General features: G+C 41.3%; 1 protein-coding gene across 3 annotated transcripts in view; it reads right to left on the reverse strand.

The window, feature by feature from the left end:
- FANCC (FA complementation group C) overlaps positions 1-23,853 on the reverse strand; it is a 280,937-nt gene that overhangs the window by 29,084 nt on the left and 228,000 nt on the right. For all 3 annotated transcript variants that reach the window (XM_036084780.2, XM_078061967.1, XM_078061968.1), the window contains 3 exons: positions 18,982-19,138; positions 8,095-8,147; positions 6,702-6,801 (listed from right to left, as the gene is read on the reverse strand). In XM_036084780.2, the coding sequence (XP_035940673.1) occupies positions 6,702-6,801; positions 8,095-8,147; positions 18,982-19,138 (310 nt within the window). The remainder of the gene's footprint in view (positions 1-6,701; positions 6,802-8,094; positions 8,148-18,981; positions 19,139-23,853) is intronic.

Genomic DNA, 23,853 nt, shown 5'->3' on the forward strand with positions numbered 1-23,853 from the left:
GCCTGTTTAACTTTATTAAAAAAATGCCATGTAGTTTTCCAAAATGGTTGTACCATCTCACATTCCCACCAGCAATTTATGAGAATTCCAGTTGCTCCACACAGCAAACATTTGATATTGCCAATCTTACTAATTTCAGCCATTCCAGTGGGTATGAAATGTCACCTCTTTATGCGTTTACTATGCATCTTCTTGACAGCAAATGATGTTGAACAATTTTCATGTGTTTAGTGCCAACTTATGTATCTTTTTTGAAGTATGTATTCGTTTCTTTTCTACATTAAAAAAAACCTGAGTTGTTTCTTAGGGAGTAAGAGATCTTTATATATCCCTATATTCTTAGGGAGTAAGAGTAAGAGATCAGACACAAGTTCTCTGTCAAACATATGTATTGAAAATATTTTCTCTCATGTGGTGGCTTGCCTTTTCACTTTCTTAATGAATCTACCAAAGAAAAGAAGCTTTTCATTCTGATGAAATCTATAATTTACCCAATTTTTCTTGTATGGTTTATGCTTTTTTTGCATCCATTGTAAGAAATCTTAGATCGTTCCAATGTAAAAAAAAGATATTCTCCTATGTTTTCTTCTAGGAGCTTTATAGTTTTAGCATTTACGTTGAAGTCTGTGATCTATCTCTAATTAATTTTTGTATTTTGTGAGGCAGAGGTTCGTTTTTTGCCATATAGATATCCAGCTGTTTCAGCACATCTGTTCAAAACGTTCCTTTCCCCATTGAATTGCCTTGGTGTCTCTGTCAACGACCAACTGACCATACACACACACACACACACACACACACACACATATATATAATGTATGAACTATATGGATATATATTTCTGGACTCTTCACTCTTCAGTTCTACCAATCTATCTATCCTTTTGCTGATACCTCACGGTCTTGATTACTGTAGCTTAAAGTCTTGAAATCAGGTAGTATGCGTCTGCTGGGGTTTGTCTTTTTTTTTGCATTTGTTTTTCAGAACTGTTCTGGCTATTGTTCTGGAATTTTATGGGTTCTCTCTTCACATATTTAAGTTTCTTAAAGCAATGTTCTGTAGTTTTCAGTGTAGAGGTCTTATATATCTTTTATTAAATTTACGTCTAAGTATTATTTTATTTTTTTAAAGATTTATTTATTTTGGGGGGGTAAAGAGAGAGCGTGGGGGCGCGGGGCGGAGGGAGAGGGAAACCAGACTCCATGCTCAATACGGAGCTGAAGCAGGCCCTATCTCAGGACCCCAAGATCAGGACCTGAGCCGAAACCAAGAGCTGGACACCCAACTGACAGCGCCACCCAGATGCCCCTTAAGTATGTTATATGTAACTGTGCATTTGTCTTTCTCTCTTTACTTCTGTCAATTTTTGCTTCATGTATTTTGGAACTCTCTTATTAGGCACATATCCATCTATAATTGGTATTTCTCCTGATGACCTGACCATCGTACCATTATAAAATGTCCCTCTTTATCTCTTGTCATACCCTGTCCTCAAGTCTACGCCATCTGCTGCTAATAGCGCCGTACCAAATTTCTGTGATGATTACTTGTATAGCCTATCTTTCCTTTCTTTTACTTTACTCTATCTGTGTCTTTATAATTAGAATGGGTCTCTTGAAAACAACATACAGTTGGATCTTAGTTTATCCAATTTGACATTTGTGCCTTTTTACTAGCATATTTAGCTAATTTTTATTTAATTTTTGTAATTAATGTGCCTGTTAGTATGTTTGGGTTTAAGTCTACCTTTTGATGTTAGTTTTCTTTTGTCCCATTTATTTATTTTTTGTTTCTCTGGCAGCTCACAGCCCTGTCTTATGACACCTCAAGTCCAGCAGATTGTGCCTTCAGTTCTGGGCACCTGTGACCCCACAAAACCCCCTCCCACTCCTCACATGAGAGACCTAAGGAGACGGTTAGCAGAAATCCCAATGTGGTTTCCTTTTTCAAGGCTTAAATCTCCTCCAGTTTCTATGTGCTTTTTTAGTGGCTCTCTAGTACCTTCAAATAGTTTTTAAGCATATTTTGCTCAGAGTTTATAATTTTCATTAGGAGATTTAGTCTATTTTGGACTCTGCCATTGCTGGAACCAGAACCTGAACCGATTTGCTGTTTGTACTAAGCCATTAGGCAAGTTTAGAAAAAGTGGCTTGTTGTGGCAACACTGGTCCAACTGGGCACATTGATGGAACTGCACCGTGCTTGCCAAATACAACAAGGGTGAGAGGAAAGGATAAAAAGAGAATGCGAAGCACTGAAGATAAATATTTCTGACAATGGGAAAGAATGTGGATGAATGGGATTTCTCATAAACTGTTGGGGGGAATATAAATTGGTACATCCACATATGAAAACAATTTGGCAGTATCTACAGAAGCTAAATCTTTGCATACCTAATAACCAGCACTTCCACTCCTATATATATATATCCCAGAATGTTCAGGGCAACCCTATCTCTAAAAGAAAACAAAATCTGGAAACAACCCAGAGGCCTACCACCACTTTCCCAACAGAGTGCTATACAGCAACACCCCACCGTGGCCACACACGACATAGAGCAATCTTGGTGAGTGGGAAAAGCAAGGCTCAAAAGACTGCACACAGTATGCTACTCTTGTTTGTTGTTTGTTTTATGAAGTGCAAAAAAGTAAAGAAAACATGGTTTAGGAAATCCCATATATGTGATTACATTATTTTCAGGAAAAGCAAAGGAATGATAAACATAAACTCAGAACAGTGGCTACATGGGGGAGACAGGCAAGGCTGTAAGACAGAGACAGGCTATACGGATACATGTAAATTATTGTTACCAGTCCAGGTCTCATTTGAATATCAGATTCATAAATATTCGTTTTATTAAGAATAAATGCATGACGGGCGCTTGGGTGGCTCAGTCGTTAAGCGTCTGCCTTCGGCTCAGGTCATGATCCCAGAGTCCTGGGATCAAGTCCCACATCGGGCTCCCTGCTCGGCTGGAAGCCTGCTTCTCCCCCTCCCACTCCCCCTGCTTGTGTTCTTGCTCTCGCTATCTCTGTCTCTGTCAAATAAATAAAATCTTTAAAAAAAAATAAAAAAAAAGAATAAATGCATGAATGAATGAATAAAACACAGAAAGGAAAGAGTGTTATGCATGGATCACACAGAACACAGGGTGTTATGCATTAAGGATTATGAGTAATCTGGGCGCCTGGGTGGCTCAGTTGGTTAAGCGACTGCCTTTGGCTCAGGTCACGATCCTGGAGTCCCTGGATCGAGTCCCGCATCGGGCTCCCTGCTCGGCAGGGAGCCTGCTTCTCCCTCTGACCCTCCCCCCCTCTCATGTGCTCTCTCTCATTCTGTCTCAAATAAATAAATAAAATCTTTAAAAAAAAAAAAAAAAAAGGATTATGAGTAATCTAAAAATGGGCACTCAAGAAGGCAGGAGATCAATGATGAGAAATGGCCGTCAATTAAAAAGGCAGGCAATCAGGAATAGCCCTACAAAGAGAAATGACGTAATATATGTATATGAAGGCCTGTGCAAAGATAAGAGGTTACTGCCCTCTTATTCTGAGACCAAAGGTAGGGCAATGAATTCTTCTTTCTTTTTTGGATCCCTGCCTTGCTTTCCACTGGGACTCAGTGTGTACCCCTCCATACCGCCAGACCAGTGTAGCCTAAGCAGGGTAATATTCTAAAAGGAAAGCAACAAAAATAGAAAAAAAAGAAAAGAAAAGCAACAGAAATAGAACAAACAATCTTAAAATCTGTATGGAACCACGAAAGACCCTGAACAGCCAAAGCAATCTTGAGAAAGAAGAACAAAGCTAGAGTCAGCATACCCTCTGATTTCAAACCTTATTATAAACCTATAGTAATCAGAACAGTATTGTACTGGCATAAAAACTGACCCACAGATCAACAGAACAGAGAGCGCAGAAATAAACCCACACATACATGGTCAAGGAGCCAAGAATATACAAAGGGGAAAGGACAGTTTCTACAATTAATGGTGCTGGGAAAACTGGACAGCCACATGTAAAAGAATGAAACTGGACCACTATCTTAACAACATATACAAAAAATAAACTCAAAATAGATTGAAAATAGAATGAAACCATAAAACTCCTAGAAGAAAACACAGGTGGGAAGTTCCTCAACAATGGTCTTGGTGATGATTTTTGTATCTGATTCCAAAAGCAAAGAGAACCAAAGTGAAACTAAGTAAGTGAACTACATCAAACTAAAGAGCTTCTGTACAGCAAAAGAAACCATCAACAGAATGAAAAGGCAACTACCGAATAGGAGAAAATATTTGCAAATCATATATCTGATAAGGGGTTAATATCCAAAATATATAAAGAATTCATTAAAATTCAATACAAAAAAAATCTGATTAAAAAAATGGGCAGAAAATATGAATAGACATTTTTCCAAAGAAGACCTACAGATGGCCAACAGGTACATGAAAAGGTGTTCAACGTCACTCATCATCAGGGAAATACAGATCAAAACCACAACAAGGAATCGCTTCACATCCGTTAGAAGAGCTAATATCAAAAAGACAAGAAATAACAAGTGTTGGCAAGGATATGGAGAAAAAGGAACCCTAGTGCACTGTTGGTGGGAATGTAAATTGGTGCAGACACTCTGGAAAGCAGTATGGAGGTTCCTTGAAAAATTAAAAATAGAACTACCAAATGATCCAGTATCCCACTACTGGGTATTTACCCAATGAAAATGAAAACACTAACTCAAAAAGATGGTTAACTAACTATACCCCCTATGTTCACTGTAGCATTGTTTACAGTAGCAATGACATGAAAACAACCTAAGTGTCCACCGATAGATGAATGGATAAAGAAAATGCGGTCTATGTATATACAATGGACTATTACTCAGCTGTTAAAAAAAGTGCTATCTTGCCATTTGCAACAACATGGATGGAACTTGAGGGCATTATGCTAAGTGAAATAAGTCAGACAGAGAAAGATAAATACTATATGATATCACTTATATGTAGAATCAAAAAACAAAACAAAGCAAAACAGCCCTTGAGCTCACAGATACAGAGAACAGATTGGTGGTTGCCAGAGGCAGGCTGGGGAGTGGGAGAAATGAGTGAAGGGGATCAAAAGGTACAAACACGTCCAGTTATAAAATAAATAAGTCTCATGGATGTAACATACAGCATAGTGACTACAGTTAATAACACTGTATTGCATATCCAAAATCTGCTAAGAGAGTAGATCTTAATAGTTCTCACTACAAGAAAAAAAATTTTGTGACTTTGTGGTGACAGATGTTAACTAGACTTACTCTAACATTTCACAATATATACAAATATTGAATCATTATGTTGTACACTTGAACCTGGTATTTGTTAATTAGACCTCAATAAAAAAAAATAAGAATAGACAAATGACTTAAAAGCAACCGCAACTCCAGTCCGAATCCGCAGTGCCCAAGGCAAGGCTGATAAGAAAAACACACTTAAGCTAATGCTTTCACCAGTGTCTTCAGCCCCAGCCTAGGTGTTGTTCAGGAGTCAAGGGGGCAGGTTTTCTAGAGGCTGGTTCCTAACTGGGAATACAAAAAATGCACAAGGGAGGATAAAAGATATTTACAGTTATGCCTCAAAATGGGTGTGAGGGCCAACCAATGCCTTTCAGCAGAGCTCTCCTCCTGAATTCCAGGCTGGGTACCACTGAAACGTGGTTTGCTACAGTCTATTTAACCTCCCTAGGGAAAAAGGATGGGAGAAAACACATCATAAATATTTATGATTGCCTTAAAAAGCGGAAACATCTGCTAAAACCTGAGAGATTTCTTCGGTGTAGGGGTGTATGGGATTGTAGCAGGTAACAGTCACACAGCACTGCTCTCTTCAGTCAGGCTGTGGAAAGCATGGTGAGGGACCATGGCCTACCTCTTGGGAAGCTGCAGTGGACCCAGGTGCCCGGACAGGCAAGGCCCCACACATAGTATAGGTCAGTTAAAGTGCCCGACAGTGAAAGCTCTGGTAGGAACGCTTCCTGTTTCACAAGGTCCCTCTAATCAGTCCCCGGCCCTTGGCAGGGGTTGTCTGGCTTCTGCTGATGGGGCCCCACAGTACAAGTCTTCCTACAGCCCTCACGCCTGGCTTCTCGCTCGCTGATTGTGTCCAACTCGCACTTCTTGGTCATTGCCACTCCTAGCTGCTTCTCTACAATGATTCAAATCTCTCCTTGTCACTTTTACTGGCTCCTTTCTCTCCTGGAACCCAATTCACATTTGGGTCTCTCCTAGCTAGGCAAGGAAACTCTAATAATTAAGAATGCCCAGCACTCCTTTGTAATATGTGGCATTCCTTCTTAGCACCTGCCATATAGACTCCAGAATGCCTGGGCAGGGCGGAGGCCCGCATGGCAGACAGCATGCAACACAGGCGCCGGAAAATGCCTCCTCCAGGGTGGCACGTGCTGGCGTAAGAGTTCTCTTACACAAGAGCAGGTAAATGCTTCTGGGTACCAGGGCACAGGGCAGACAGAAACTATCCTGATTTATTTTCAACTAAAATGGTTTTACCTTTGCTGGGGCATTCATTTGGAAGCTTTCTTCATAAGCAAAACAGTTTATCAAAATTACTAAAAATAAAGTGCTCCTTCCTGGTGATTAGCTAGATACTCTTAACAGCCTTTTTTGTCTTTGGGGTAATGAGTAATATATGCAATATAACAAACCTGCTTGTTTTTTTTTTCCAGAGCTTCCACAAAGCACCGTGTAAACACTTGAAGAGCGGCTAGTACTTCTGGGGCTCCGTCGGTTTCCAGGAGTGCACACCTGAGCAATGCAAAGCCAGATTACAACACACATAATGATTAATCTGGCAAACACGTGAGCCTGAATTGTAAAAGGAAAGAGTGGAAACGTTCTTTTTGTGCCATAAGCTTCAGCAGTATCTTAGCTCATCAGATTTCAGTCCTCGTGTGAAAGTAGGAGAAATCTGTCACTCCTTTTCTAAATACTTTCATTAAAATAGCAATCGGCGGAGCTTCCTTTCTTGGTTTTTAAATTATTAAGCACTGCATATCCCTTCCACATAGGCCTGAGTGCTCTTTAGAAATACTCGCACATTGTACGCCCAGGCATGCAAAATCAACAGACCTTTTGCTTTTTCAAGTGGAGAAAGAGCTGCCCAAGGGGGTAAAATGCCTTGGTCAAATCCACCCAGAGAAGCGGTGAAAGAATCTGTGAAAAATCTGCCTTGTACCTGGATTGGTTTTTGTGCATTTTCATACAACTAACTATATGTTGAAACAAAACAAATCAACTCAAACTTTGCTCGCTTTAAACTAAAAACATCATTCTGACTTACTCCTGTGCTCATTTATTTAGCCTGAAGTTGGTATGTTAAGACCAACTCAAGGACTGGGTTATTTGCTGTTGTAAAAATTCCTTTCCCCAGGGTTACTGTCTGCTCTGGAGGCTCTACTGCTGAGGGCGAGGGGGATGAAGGCGGGGAGAGTAAGCGCCAGCACCCAGGAAAGAGGATGGAAACCCTCCCTTGGTAACAAGTTCCCACTAACGGCCAGCCATGACCCAACCTGGTATCCAGTGGTCTCTCATCTCTCTTCACCTGTAAATCCAATGAACTTCCTCAGAAGTACTCATATTTGTAAAATTAATGTGTTTTAGGATAACATGCATAGTTGATTTTGCCTTTCAGCTCTAAGAATGGCATTATTTATTTTTCTCGGTTTTTCCTTAGCTTTAAATTCCTTTAAAAAGATCGGTCAGCCCTCATGTGGTGAAGGGAGTACACTGCTATGCTTTATTTTGAGCTGAGAAAAGTCCTACATGAACAGTTAATGATTTAATATCTAATTCGATTTTGCCTTTCTACCATTATAATTAGAACTTTAAATGGTTTAAAAAAAGTTATTTTTAATTCTTAGGCATTGGCTTTTAAATATACACTGATATTTAGGTTTTACCAAATAGCTCAGAGGGGTAAGACAGAATCAGAAACTAACTTCCCCATTGTATAGCCAGAGACTACCACAAAATTTTTTATTCATATTTGGAAACTGGCTTTTCTAGATCAATTATTATCAAAAATAGCACATCATTTACCTGAACATTTCATCAACAATTCTGAATATGGCAGGGTGGCAGGCTGCTTCAGGCTGTAAAGGAAGAGACCAAAAGAAAGTAAAATATCAGAAGCATTTCATGGATAACATATGACCGGTTATTATCAGGGAGATGAGTTGTCTAGAACTGCCGGTGTCTAGAAAATAGGCATATCCCTTTGGGTTGGGGAAAAAAAACCAACGCTGAGTGCATGGAAAAAGCCTTGCATTACAAACACAAACTGGTTCTCTAGGAGCAAAGAGATTATGGGCAAGCTTCGTTTCCTCTTTATACTCCTGTATGTTCTACATTTTCTCCAACAGGCCAATATGATCCAGAGAAAGAATCAATAAGTATCATGGGAAATTTAAAAATACCTTTCACCAGCATGCTGTAGTAAAGGCAGAGCCTGCCTGTGTTGCTAGTTTTACACCTGCCCGTGTGTCTGACCACCCCCCATGGCCCAGAAGTGCCCCAAGGCCAGGTCTGGGCCTGCCATCTTTTCATTCCTCCTTATTAGGCAATGAGTACATAGTAATTTAGAATTATTATTGAGGAAAACAGTGACTACTACCATCCTGGACTAAATAATATCACATCTTAGTGCACTATGAATTTAACAGATTAAATTTAGGATGAAAAAGGGGCTAATGAAAATAAAATATAGATACCATCATTTTGAACAAGAAAAGTGATTTATTCTGTGAATATTTTTGTGATGGTTTTGATGATTTCAATCTGCAGAAGTTGACCTACTGTGGCCTAGGTGGGGCTTCAGTGGGCCTGACCCAGGCTGCCTATCTTCTCAGCCAGAGCTCAAAGCATAACATTAAGCCAGATGAAAATGCCATTTGTGGGATGCCTGGGTGGCTCAGTCGTTAAGTGTCTGCCTTCAGCTCAGGTCATGATCCCAGGGTCCTGGGATCGAGTCCCTCATCGGGCTCCTTGCTCAGCAGGGAACCTGCTTCTTCCTCTGCCTGCAGCTCCCCATGCTTGTGCTTTCACTCTGTCTGACAAATAAATAAATAAATAAATAAATAAATAAATAAAATCTTTAAAAAAAAAGAAAAAAGAAAATGCCATTTGTGTTCTGAAACAGATTTTACAGTAGCATCAAAATGTGAGTGGATTAAGCTCTACAAGGGACATTTCTTTGAGTCCTACTGCACTTGCTATGACCAGCTTTGGTAAACATTTTTTCATAGCCCCTCAGCAAGAAAAGAAGAAGAAAGGATATGCTTTGCCTCACAAGTTTTCTGGGCCATGGTGAAGAAAGAATGGAGTCTCTCTCCATAGATTTTCTTTTCCACTTTCCAGTCTGCGCTGACCTTTTGAATTGTAACATTGAACGTGTGCCATCTAGTGTTCACATCCTGCCACTACAGGCTGTCCCAGCCCGCTCCAGGCAAAAACACTGCCACTTGTTGAAAGGATGGGAAGATTTCCTTTTAATTACTGGAAGAAAGGGATTTGTGCTTTGCAAGTTACAAATTGCTACTCTTTAAGTAGAATAACCCACATTCCCTAATCCTTCATTGATGTGAATTTTTATTTAAAAGAAACCAACTAAAAATTCTCATAGGTAAATTCATTATGTACTCAAGAAGTAATGTGGCAGGACCATGGTTCAACAGAAGGGAGGCAAATTATTTCTTGGCTTTGATCTCAGGCAAGTCAGTTAATCTCCCTGTGTCTCGGACCCACTGTAAATAATAACAGTTATTAAGAGGTCACTGGATAAATGCCCAGAAAGTATCATAAACCTTTCTACATATTCATAATGGAAAAATCAAACAAGAGAAAAGCGAACTATATGTTTTACAGTGATTCATCAGATTTGCCAAAAATTTTTCAAACTTTCACAGATGGACAATATGCCTGAATAAGTGTTTGTGTCACATGCCCACAAGCAGACATACAGAGCCTGAAAATGCACTGATAGAAAACCAAAATTAGAAATGGTAAAATAGAACCATTCCTTTCAATCCAAATGGCCTAACTAATCCACAGCCACAATGTAAATTTGATGCTAGCAGAAAATCATTCAGTACTATTTACAGGGGGGGCGCCTGGGTGGCTCAGTCGGTTAAGTGTCTGCCTTCGGCTCAGGTCATGATCCTGGAGTCCTGGGATCAAGCCCTGCATGGGGCTCCCTGCTCAGCAGGGTGTCTGCTTCTCCCTCTGCCCCTCACACTGCTTGTGCTCTCTCTCTCAAATAAATAAATAAAATCTTAAAAAAAATACTGATTACAGGGAGGGATTTCTAAATCGCCAATGACAAGATAATCCAATGGGTAGAACAGGCTGCCATGAAAATAAAGGGGGAGAAGCAAGAATGTTCTAACTTAGTTTGTTAAGAGAGGACTAGAGTTTGGACATACTTTTATTTTATGCAGTGTTTTCTATCAAAACCACTCAATCCAATGTTTTAAATGTCTCCAGAATGTGTGGAACCTCCTGCTCTCTCCATGCCATTGGACTCTCTGCTTAGATTTCCTTCTATCTAAATATTTCGGACTTTTATTTGCTCTCAGCCTGCTTCTACAACCCCTTTTAGCTTTTACAACAGATAAGATGCCAAGAGGCAGGAGAACCTTGCTGAAACAGCAGTGGCAGAGATTTTGATTTAAAAACCAGTCTTCCTTGCTGCCCCAGAGCTGTGAACAGCTCTTTCTCATCCGAAGCCTTTACTGATGGTTTTTCAAATGAGACTCTTTACACTTCCCGAGCACATAATTTCAGGGTCAGTGAGTCCCCTCATGAAGCCTGGAGTGGTCACAGGCCAGGCATGTGTCCCAGTGACATCAAATCACAAAAGCAAACTTAAGCTGCTTTTCTTATCAAGAGAATCCTCCAAATAGAATTAAAGTCTTAATTTATGCTTCTTTGGAAGCCATAAATTTCCCTCCCCTAAATCTTTACAGCATCCTTGTGAGGGAAGAGCCAGACATTTAACCCCTCTGTGCCCTGTCTTATTTGTAGAATGGGACCCTACAGCCCACCACGGGCTACCCTGCAACCCAGAGCCTCGAACCCTAGCTCTAAAGCCCTGCAATCTGGGCGATTATCTTTCCTGTAAAAATGAGGGAAAGAAAAACTTTCTTGGGTTCCATCTGTTTGTTTTTCTCCATCCTACCAAAATCTGTTCCTTCTCAAGCTCTGCTCTTCTCCATCTGGCCTAACGATTTCCATGTACACATTATTTCAAGTCTAGGGAAACTATGTCACCAAGAGGCCATCAATAACACACGTTTTGCTTCTTCCCTCCCCTCACACCACCCCCAATCCTTTCACTGAATGTCGGAGGATGAACAGAAGATGATGATGGAGAGCTTCGGACTCTGGCTTCCTTTTCTTATCGACCAGATTGTTCTGTTGGGTGTGCATCCCCTTCCTGTCTCCCACAGCTACCCAGAAATGCATCGTTTATCTCCTCTCTGCCTAGGACAGCCTATTCCCAGCCCTCAACAAAACGAGGCAAGACAGAGTCAACACAGAAGAAATGCGCAGTGGCCGTGTGCTCTTGGCCTGTTGGTTGTGGGGGAAAGGTGAGGGAGAGGCCAACTGTACAAATAACATCCATGCACACTCTCTGCCCTTGATGCCTAATCTGTTATTTTCATCCCAATTCATCAAGGATTATTACAAGCCACTTGTCACTTGAAAGAGGCCTGAGAACATGGAAGAACAGAATTCTCATGGAAGAAATCTTTCCTCTTTTCTACCATTTTCTGATTCCTTGTGTGTGCTCGATAGAGTATGGGGAAGAGGGGAAGAAAAGAGAGACTACAAACCAGAAAGGGAAATTGTACCATGATTCGAGGTAATTCACAGACAAAAGTGAATGCCTCATAGAAAAAAGGGCAGTGAGGAAACAGAAAAGTTCTCAAGCCTTTTCCATTTATCATCCTTCACAGATATTTTTATCTAAAAAATAAAGAGGGAAATTGGAGGTAAGAGAGAAGATGAAGTTCAGGAAGCCTGGAATAGATTCTCTTTCGTGGTCTGTTTTAAGAGAGTTAAATACTTTACTCAGGAACGGTCATTCTCTTCAAGAAGAAATGGCTGATGAGAAGCTTGCCCTCCAGGTGTGCGGCGTATGCAGGAGCCAGCAGTCCGGCCCACTCAGCCCACTCCTCCAAACCCTGACGGGCGGGAGCCCCTGTGGTGATATATGTATGTAACTGAAGGGTGACTGTATTTACCAGAAGATAACTTTCCTCTTTTAAAAAAGGGATTCTCCAGAAGATTCATTCTAATAGTAAACTCTTTTATGGAGTTCAAAAGCAATTTGGTTTTTAAGATACCGACTTATATGAAACCTTTATATCTATTGTGTAAAGTATCTTTATTAATATGTATGTTTTATTATGCCATTTTCTTTTCTGCTTTCAGAATGCTAAACATAAGACTGTAAATATCCCTTTTACATTTCAGGACCTATTTTGTTTCAAAACACTCAAGTTTCTTTCAACAAATTTGAGCCTGGAAAAATTATTCTTTTTAATCTTTACCAGATGTTGTTTATACTACAAGCAATTTTTTTTCAGTACTCCATAATGCAATTATTGTTTAATTAGTGATAAATGTATCATTTCTGGGCTTAAAAGAAAAACAACTTAAGCACCAAATGTACTTCTGTATTTTAAATTTACCTGTGCTCCCCAAGAGCGTTAAGACGCAGGGCATGTCAGCTCTGGATGCAGAACAAGAACCCCCAAATCTGAAGTTCTTTCTAGCCTTGCCCAGTGGCCTCTGTCCAGTGAGCTGAACTTGTGCAGCTTGAGCAGGAAGATAGCCCCTCAGCTTCCTGCTGCTTCTTGGCTCAGTCACTAAGTGGCACTGAAACCCCAGGTCGAACACTGCACTTTGTTTTTCGTTTTTTCTCTCTCCCTTCATTTGACTGGTCGGTTGCAAAGTCCTGCATCCCCAACAGTAAGAATCCCCAGCACTTGCAATCTGGGCCTCTTTCTTTACAGAGATGATGCCTGGAACGGGGGAGGGGGTGTGTGTGTCTGGTGCCCCCCAGAGGTCGATGCTGGGAAGTGCAACTACTGTCCCAGATGCAGATTCTTCATAAGCCATCACCACACTTTCCTATTCGACCACTGCTAAATTACATGCACCACATTAAAGAGCTCAAAAAAAGAAATGCTTAAAGGACTGCTAATGAAAAAGCAGGAAAAGAAAACCCTAGAACATTGTAAGAAGTTATTCAAGTACAGAAAACTGACATCACCTGGGATGTGGAGTTAATTCTTCAGTATAATCTTTTATTAAAGGGGAACTGTGCTTGGAATGTTGTGTAAAGGCAGTTTTTCTTTTTGAAATGGCTATAATTGCTCTTTGGAGAATGAAAACAACACATCCTATCTCACATCAGGGGTATCTGCATGCTTTTATTCTTAAGCTCTTATTAGATTAAGAAATAATTCCTCTACCACCCCCCCTCCTCAGCTTTACTGAGGTATACTTGACAAGATAAAGAAATGATTTTAATTGAGCTACAAAGACTTTCAGGTAGGAGGGAATAGATTCAAAATCTGAATAAACAAAAACAAAATGCACCCCACCTCCCTTCCCCCTCTCCTCCCTGCTCTTTCCTGGGCAAATCTATTGGTGAAGGCGAGGGAGCAGCTTCTCTGGACCAGCTCGAGGGGCAGGCAGCGTGCGGGGTCAGCCAACGAATGACTGAATCAAAGGGCATGGGAACCAGGGTACATCCCAGCCCTGGCATGCAGCAGGGCAGCCAAGCACAGCGCCACCGTGCCACCCAGCCCGCACTTCTCATTCAAATGTGGAATAGAAACAATAGCTTTCTGGGCTCCACAGACAGAATGGTAACTGGAAAACATAATATCCTTCTGATTCTGGTCAGTCTTGGGAAACCAAACAGGGTCAAAAAACCCTGCATAATTAGCAAGTGGCTTTCACTGCTTTGGTGACATCAGTTTTTAAGGTAGGTCTGAAGCTACGGATTACAGTCTTGCAGTGTGTGTTCTGTCAAGGAAAACACGAGACCATCTGCTTTGAAAAGTTTCAGTCTGCAGAATAAATGACAAACTGAGGCTAATACTGCCATTTATTTAGGAGCCACCAGTTGTGGCAGGGAGCCATGAACTTGGGGGCAGTTCAGCCCATGGAAGCCAAAGGGTGAGTCTCAAAAGTAAGCAGGTTTCAAAAACATGTTTTTATTTTATTTTAAAGATTTTATTTATTTATTTGTCAAAGAGAGAGAGAGTGCACGCACATGAGCTGGGGGGAGTGGCAGGCAGAGAGAAAAGCAGGCTCCCCTCTGAGCAGGGAGCCCGATGCGGGACTCGATCCCACGATCCTGGGATCGTGACCTGCGCCGAAGGCAGACGTTTAACTGATTGAGCCAACCAGGCATCCCTTGTTTTTATTTTAGAAGTCAAAAAGATATATGCATTTAGAATTCAGGTAATATTAGATTGGTGCCTCATTACTTAGTCTTAATAGAAAATAACAAGCTTTACAATCTACACATTTAATGCAATTCCTATAAAATAACAACAGCATTTTTCACAGAGCTAGAACAAACAATTCTAAAATTTGTATGGAACCACAGATGACCCCAAACAGCCAAAGCAATCTTGAAAAAAAAAAAAAGCAAAGCAAAGCTGGAGGCATCACAATTCCAGACTTCAGGCTATATTACAAAGCTCTAGTAATCAAAACAGTATGGTACTGGCACAAAAGGAGACACAAAGATCAATGGAACAGAACTGAAAATCCAGAAAATCCAGAAAAAAAAAAACAACCCACAATTATATGGTCAATTAATCTTCAACAAGGCAGGAAAGAATATCCAATGGGAAAATGTTTCTTCAACAAATGGTGTTGGGAAAACAGGACAGCAACATGGAAAAGAATGAAACTGGACCACTTTCTTACACTATCCACAAAAATAAATTCAAAATTGATTAAAGACCTAAACGTGAAACCTGAAACCATAAAAATTCTAGGAGAGAACACAGGCAGTAACTTTTTTGACACAGGCTGTAGCAACTTCTTTCTAGATATGAAACTTCTTTCCAGATATGTCTCCTGAGGCAAGGAAAATGAAAGCAAAAATAAACTATTGGGATTACATCAAAATAGAAAGCTTCTGCACAGCAAAGGAAACAGTGAACAAAACGAAAATGAAAAGGCAACCTATGGAATGGAAGAAGATATTTGCCAATGCCATATCCAATAAAGGGTTAGTATCCAAAATAAGTAAAGAACTTATAAAACTCAATACCCCCAAAACCAAATAATCTAATTAAGATGGGCAGAAGACATGAACAGACATTTCTCCAAAGACGACATCCAGACGGGCAACAGACACATGAGAAGATGCTTATCATCACTCATCATTAGAGAAATGCAAATCAAAACCACGATGAGATATCAGCTCACACCTGTAGTAATGGCCCAAATCAACAACACAAGAAACAACAGGTGTTGGCGAGGTTGTGGAGAAAAAGGAACCTTTGTGCACTGTTGGTGGGAATGAAAACTGGTGCAGCCACTCTGGAAAATAGTATGGAGGTTCCTCAAAAAGTTAAAAATAGAACAACCTTATGCTACAGCATACTGGGTATTTACTCAAAGAATACAAGAACACCAATTCAAGGGCCACCTGGCTGGCTCAGTTGGAGGGGTGTGCAACTCTTGACCTTGGGGTTGTGAGTTCAAGCCCCATGTTGGGTATAGATTACTTACATAAATAAATATTTTTTTCATACATAAATATCTTTTTTTAAAAAGAGCACTAATTCAAAGGGATACATGCACCCCTATGTCTATAACAGCATTATTTACAATATCCAAGATATGGAAGGAGCCCAAGGGTCCACTGATTGATGAATGGATAAAAATGTGGGATCTACATACAATGGAACATCATTCAGCTTTAAAAAAGAATGAAATCTTGCCGTTTGCAACAACATGGATGGAGTTAGAGAGTATAATGCTAAGCAAAATAAGCCAGTCAGAGAAAGACAAATACCTTATAAATTCACTCACACGTGGAATTTAAGAAACAACAAATGAGCAAAGGGAAAAAGAGAGACAAAACAAGAAAGACTCTTGGCTATAGAGAACAAACTGATGGTTACACGAGGGGAGGTGGGTGTGGGAAGGGGTGAAACAGATGATGGGGATTAAGAGAACACTCATCATGATGAGCACCAGGTGATGTATGGAAGTGTTGTATCACTATATTGTACACCTGAAACTAATATAATACTGTATGTTAACTACCTAGAATTAAAATAAAAATTTTAAATTAAAAAAAAAAAACTACAAAAAAAAAAAAAGAAGAAGAAGAAATGAAAAGAAAATATCAGGCTTTCAAGTCCCCGAAAGACCAAAGCACATTTGGGGAGATCATTTCCCTTTGTACAACCTGTACCACACTTTTATCTTTTGTTTTTGCAACATCTTGTAACTATAGAATTTCCAGGGCTATTTCTGGACAGTCCCAAGAGATGGAAACATAATTAACAGTGCTCCATATAAAATACAAGTTACGTAGACCATCACACTTTAATTACTCTCAGAATCCAACTCTAATGTAATAGGCATCAAGTTTCTTCTGGAGGAAAACACAGCAGGCCCCTGCTATCTGAGTCTTCGAGATCTCTCTCTGATACTTCTGCACGGCCTTGTCACTGCACCAAGATACTGTGCTGCGATAAATGAATCAGATGATGCAATTAGGAAGCAGGCTCTTCAGGTTACCCTTGTAATCACTCAGTCACGTCACAGGCATATTCCAGCCTGCCGTGTTTTCTGGCACTGTAGACCCAGGATGCCTGAGGAGAGCGGCCCACGCCAATCAGGGGCTTGCAGCTCTGTACTGTAATTACCTCCTTGAACCATAAGGCATAGAGAGGTCACATCCTGCCAATGCCACAATAAATTAAACCAAATAACACTCTCTGGAATCCTCCTTTAACCATAATGGAAGCTCCGAATCCCTACACACACGAGCCTGATAAATACTTCTGTAGATCAACAGACTGCTAAGCTGTCTGCCTGGGGGACATTAAACTATAAAAGTTGGAGACTGAAGGCTGTGTAGTGCAGTGTTCAGTGGGGGTGACTGCCTCCTGGCTCTCATATGCTGGGATATCCTGTGCTCGCTGGAGTGCTCTCAAGCCAGAGGGCCACAGGTAAAAAGGACATGGGGGAAGTTCAGAGAAGAACCACAGGACCAAAGAAAGGCTGCAGAATCAAACCAACTCAGAAAAGCCAACGGAACTGGAATTTCTCTATAGGGACAAGACCTAAAGAAAATTAATAAGGACCCCACAAGCAAGGAAATAACTCAGTTACTGTTATTTTGTCCCTGAGAAAGGACTAGGGAAAATTAAATTATACCATGTACATTTAAGTTAGAAACAGAGATGTACCTGATAATAAAGGTAATGTTTGGAATGGCCAGGGACTTCTAAAAGCCTTTGTTCATTTTGAATTTTACTGTAGCTATTTTTACGTAAGGTGCATTCTTATTTCTCACCTTACTATGCAAGTCTTTTGAATGGTGAGGTCAAAGTAGTAATTTTCCTAAAAACAAAGAAACCTCTTGTGCTCTCTCAGTCTTCTGTATCTATCTTCTTTCCTTCCTTTTTTCCTGTCAAACACTGTAAACTTGCAAACCAGCGGGGTTCAATCTGTGCCACTTGGCTTGCAGGGACACGGCTACTGGTGACCGCAGCACCGTGCACAGCTGCCTGGGAGGCCCCAGAACGTGAAGGCAGACAAGAGCCTGTGCAGTAAGGGAGACGGCTGATGGGGACCTAAAAGGAACAATGGGACAGAGGAAGAAGGCAACTGATTCAATCAGGATTCCCTCACACAGTCTCCAATATGAAAGAGAAAGAAAACAGGAAGTGCCAACTGAATTAAAAAAAACCAGAAGGTGTCTGGGAGGTGGGCGTTGTGTGAACTCAGCCAACCTCAGAGCTCCCCCCTTTCCAAGTCTCACTCAAGTGGGGAGGTGAACACTCTCTCCTGCCCACTCTTCCTAGCCCCCAACTAAAGATCTGACCGTTCACCATCTCTGAACTGATTTTCTCCACCGGTACAATAGGAAGAAAATCTCTGTGCCCTACGTTCCCCAGGTTACAAAAGCTAATGAGAAAACATGTTAGAAACCACTGAGGTTCTCGTAAAACAGATGCCCAGGGAGCACGGCACCTCCTGTAGTTTTTGGCTTGTTTTTTCAGGGTGCATTGGTCTTTATTCCTGCTCTTAAAAAATGCACATAAATTCCACAGAGTTGCCTCCCACGAAGGGAAAACACCCCCACCGGTCAGGTTCTGAGGATTGCCTGTGAGTCCTGCCATCTGACCCTGGTTTAGGTAATGAAGCCAGTCCATTTGGTCCACTGAGCCCCCAAATTCCCAGGCCTGAGAAGTCCCAAGTACAAGGGAGGGCAGGGTTCAAGGCTAGAAGGCTTATACCAAAAGAAAACTTAAAAGAATTCTTAGTTGTTTTTGTTGTTTTAACCTTTCTTCCAGGATTTTGTTTTATACCGCCTCTCATTTGTAAGGTCTTCATTTTTAAAAACTTACTTTTCATGTGGAAATAAGAATTACTGTTTTAAAACAGTGTGCCTTAGTATCAGTTCTCGTGAGTGTGCACTCTAAGGTGCACTGACCCAGTAAATCTCACACCTCTCCCTGTTTTCAAGACACGCTCCAACCGTGCAGAAAAGCCCCCTAAGCTGGGTATTCCTATAACAAAATGCAGATACATGATTATTTTAAAAGGTGCCAACTGCCCTCGTTTACATTTCCCCTTGCTTTGACTAAAAGAGAGGATACCCAGCATCCTCTTTAAGGATTTTTCTCCTCATCAAAGCCCAGCACATACCAGTAATGAATCTTTCAAAAAGCATTCGATCCTTCTCAGGAAATTTCTCTCACTGGAGATTAGCTTATCAAAAAGATGCAGTGTTGCTTTTTCAAGGCTGGGAAGGTGCCGAAGCCAGAGGCAGACTACAGCTGATGTGGGGAGAGAAATCTTCTTCCTTTCAGCAAGAATAAACAAAATTTTAAACAGAAATGGGTTACTAAGAAAATAAGATTGAGATAGATCAAAATGCAGTAATGAGTCCAGTTTGTGAATCTTCTTTTCATCATGGTCGTACAGCAGTTAATATTTACAGTAATCAATGAATATTTACCAAGTGTCAGTTTGCAAAATAATGTGAATCTGCTTGCAATTCAACTCAAGAAATTAGAGAAGTGCCCAAAGAAACGCTTTCCAAAAGGAAAAACAAGTAGTAGTGACGGAAGTGTTAGTGACGGAAAGATTAGTGGTAAGGTAATAAGTAATAAGTAATAAGTAATAAGTAATAAGTAATAAGATGGAAAAAGGCCTTGACGGATACCGTCCCAAATTTAAGAAAGTTATGTTTGAAAGTACATCATAAGGATTTAAAGTATGTAATCAGACCAGAGCCACCACCTACTAACTCGATGGCCTTGGGAAAGTTACTTAAACTCTAAACCTCAGTATACTCATCTGTAAAGTGGGCCTATCTCCCTCACCGTGTTCTCAGAAGGATCAAATGCAGTAATAATACATGTGCAGAGATTAGCACAATGCTTGACATCTAGTGAATATTCAGTGGCTGTATTTGTGAATCTGTCGCTTGAAAGTTAAAAAATATTTTCCTTTAGTAATCATTTCAAAAATGGTGGTAATAGCCTGGTAGATCCATAGCTGATCCCTACCATGGTACTCTATGGGCCCCAAATAATTTGTGAAGCTATGTTTCCACAGGAGAATGTACGTGGATGTTCCTCCTGAGTCAGGTCAGTGAGTCAGGGGTTCTCCCTCCTCTCCTGGGAGGGAGCATGAGGGGACACCTAATTCTGAGCCACTGGTGGCTCCTCCCTGTGAACACTGGGCCTGTTTTGGCCTGGGGAGACTTCTCTTTCTCCTTTCAGCCCAGCTTTTCCAAGACCTCCCTCCCTTCACCTGTGTATCACAGACATCAGAGCTGCCAGGTTCTGCCAAAGATGTTTACTGCCTTTACTAAGAAAAACAAAAGCTGAGGGCACAAAGGCCCCCTCTTAGCCAAAAACCCCTTCAGGCCTTTCCCTTCACCAGGGCTTCTGGGCCACTTCTCTGCAGGAGCTGGTGTGAAGCCCAGAGCATGGGCGCAGGCGCAGGAAATGAATAGGCAGGGTCACAGTGCAATTTCTCATGATTTCTCTTTTTTCTTCTCCCTCGGCGTACCTCCTGTAGACCTTTGTCCTGGATTAACTCTGGGGCAAGGCCAGACAAAGCTGAAGAGTCAGAAGGACTCTCACAGACAGGCAGAGTACAGGACAAAGGGCAGGACGGAGGCCCCCCTCTGACCCTCTTTCTCATCTCACGTTCTCACCCTGAGCTTCAACTCTTCTGGGAAGTCTTGCAGGACCCCCTTCCCTCACCTCCCGACACCTGGCAAAGAAGAACTGCCACGGTGCCCCCCTTCTTGCATCACCTGGCCCATCTGGGGGCCACGCTATGGATGTCCTCTCTTGTGCCACTGGTGCTTTGGGCTGCAAGCCCCATGCCACCTCCCCTATCATCCTGGATGGCAAGGAGCTGGTGGGCATCCATGCAAGGAAGAGGAGCACTTCCTGTGAGGCATTCAAAGTGCCAGGTACAGGCCAAGCAAGTGGGAACCAAACAGACCTAGTCTGTACCCCTAGCACTTGGGGCCCAGTGGGAGGTACACATACACATACTAAATTGAGAAAAAGGCAATGAAGGAAAAGGGCAGGCTGAGGTAAAAGAGAGTAACAGAAGGGGCCTGACCGAGACTGGGTGGTCAGGACGGCCTCTCCAGCTGAGTTGAGATTAGCTAGGTGAAGAGTAGCCAGAAGGGCATTTCAGCTGAGGGAATGGCAGCCGTGATGGTCCTGAGACAGGGAAGAGCAATGTCAGACGGAGAGAGAAACCCCAGAGAGCGAAGGTGAGGTGGCTTGTAAGGCTTTGGGATTCCACTCAGTGATTATTCTGGTCCAAAGGACTTTACACAGAGGAGTGCCAGGATGCGGTTTGCAGTCACAAAGGTCAGTCCGGCTGCAGCAGGGAGAACGGAGTGTGGGCCTAGAATGGGTGTGGGGAGCTCAGGAGCGCAAGGGGGCCAGTGTGGGCAGTGCTGGCGTGACCCAGGCAGCAGTGGAGGAGTGAACGGACGGACTTCTGGGTAAGCAAGATGCCTGGACCCTGTGTCCACTCCCTTCAGTGTTTGCGGAAGTCTTTTCAAAGTCTAGGCTGGCAGGCTGTCAGCCAGTTTTAGTCACATTAACAGACCCCTGGGAGAGGTTTCCATCCAGCTTTCTACAGGAGAACTCCCCTGGACAGGGGCGAGGGTATCTGTAGCCCCTGTCATGAACCAGAAAGCCCCCAAGAGGCAGGGACGCTCTGAGGTGCAGAGGGAATTTGGCTGCTCAGTGGCTCCTCCCTTCCCAAACAGCAGGGACATCTTTTGACCTGCATTCACCACATCTTATTTTTTTTTTCAGGATCCATATGAAATAACTATGTATGTCATTAGAGAAGTTTCTCACTTCAGGGAGAGTTCTTCATGCAACACCATTCCCAGGGCCTCTGAGCAGCCGTGTGCAGTAAGTGTGATTTTTACCTAATGGTCACAGTGGCCGAGTGAGGCCTGGCAGCACAAAGGTATGAGCTGTTGAGAATGAGCAGTAGATAAACATGAACAAATATAAAAAGGAAGCTAGTGTAACATGGTAGTTCCATCAAATATCTGAAATAAAAAATACTGCTTAAAAATTTACGTAAGATCTGCAAAATTATATACTCAAGTCAGTAAGTACATAATATTTTTGTTCTGTTCTCAGAAACAGTTTAAAAAATGTGTATGTTGGGCGCCTGGGTGGCTCAGTCGGTTAGTGGCTGCCTTTGGCTCAGGTCATGATCCCAGGAGTCCTGGGATGGAGCCCCACATCGGGCTCCTTGCTTAGCGGGGAGCCTGCTTCTCCCTCTGCCTGCCGCTCCCCCTGCTTGTGCTTGTTCTCCCCCATGTCAAAAAAATAAATAAAATCTTTAAAAAAAATAAAAAATAAAAAATGTGTATGTTAACAATTATCTTTTTATTACCCTTTATTCAGAGTATACTCATTTATTTGCTGTGATTAAATTTATGAACTCATGTTGAAGAAAACAATCTATTTTGCCCTAAAACATCAAAAATTTAACTCTTTATAATCAATACTGGTGATGAAGAAATCACCAAAACAATATGATCTTAATATACTTGCATAACAGAATTTGACTAGACCAACACATTCATATTATGTAAAATGTTCTAAAAGTGTACCAGGTTGGTTTTGAAATAAAAAAGGCAAATTACATTATATGTCAATTACATCTCAATAAAACCGGGGGCTGGGAGGAGGCAAATTATGAAAGAAGAACACAAATGGCCAATAAAGATATGCAGATTTTCAACCTTATTAATAGTAAAGAAAGGTAAACTAACACAGCTATCATTTTCCTCCTCACACATCAGCAAATGTTTACGACAACGTCCAATGCTTTAGTAGGTACAGGGGACATATGTTCTCAGAGGTGAGATGGAATGGCTTTGCTCTTTTGTTTATGCATACCATCTAACGAATTGTAAAACAGACATCATCCTGGCTTTCATAACCATACTTTTGTGAATCTGCCTGGCAGAAATAAAAGCATCAGTTGGAGGACATTCACTGCAGCAATATTATAAAAACAAAATTAAAAACAACTTGAATGCATCTACTGGCAAGTAGCTGAATAAATTAAGGTCCATTCATATCAGGGAATATGTTCCTATTTTATAAAAATGAGCTGGATCTATAACCCTTGAGGGCTAGCCAAAATATATTGGTTAGAAAACAGGTTCCAGAGTCATGTGTATGGTGTGATGCTGTTTTTGTTTTTTGTTTTTAAAACTACTTAAAAAAAGAGAAAAAACTGTTTTATATAGATTTCTATGTTTACAAGAATATAAGGTATGGTTATCAGAAGTACTAGAGGGTGATAATGAGAGGATAATTAACATTTTCTGTATATACTTCTGTATTGTATTGTTTGACCAGATAAAATGAATATATTATTTCTGTGGAAATTTAAAGAGCCAATAAAGTCACAGAAGATAAAAATGTTTTAAAGGACACTGAAAAATTTCATTCTACTCTACTGAACATGTGTTAGTCATAGAAACACTAAGGCAGTCCTTTTTCTACTCTAACCATACTTACTCCATCTATCTAGCCCAGATACCGATCAAAACTTGGTGTAATACATTAAAAGTTTCTCATTTAAAATAGGAGGAATAGGCTTCCAGTCAGTGCTTTCATGTAGAGCAACTAAGTCTTTTTTTTTTTTTTTAATATTTATTTATTTATTTGAGAGAGAGAACGTGTGTGTGACTGGGGGGCAGGGGCAGAGGGAGAGAATCTTTAAGCAGACCCTCTGTCAGGTGGAGAGCCTAACATGCAGCTCAAATCCCACGACTCACGAAATCATGACCTGAGCCGAAACCCAGAGTCGGACACCCAACCCACCGAGCCACCCAGGCGCCCCAAACATCTGAGTCCTAGTTTTCTGACACAAAGCAGGAGAAGCCTGACAGGACACTCCCGTGTCCAACATCTCCTGCTATTAGTCTGCTAGATAAATGCCTCCTTGGCATTTAGAAAACTGTACTTTGTTTCTCCAAAATACTGAGGCTGTTGTTTG

This window comes from Halichoerus grypus, chromosome 14, assembly GCF_964656455.1.
Source record: "Halichoerus grypus chromosome 14, mHalGry1.hap1.1, whole genome shotgun sequence".
In the NCBI taxonomy this organism is placed as follows: Eukaryota; Metazoa; Chordata; class Mammalia; order Carnivora; family Phocidae; genus Halichoerus; species Halichoerus grypus.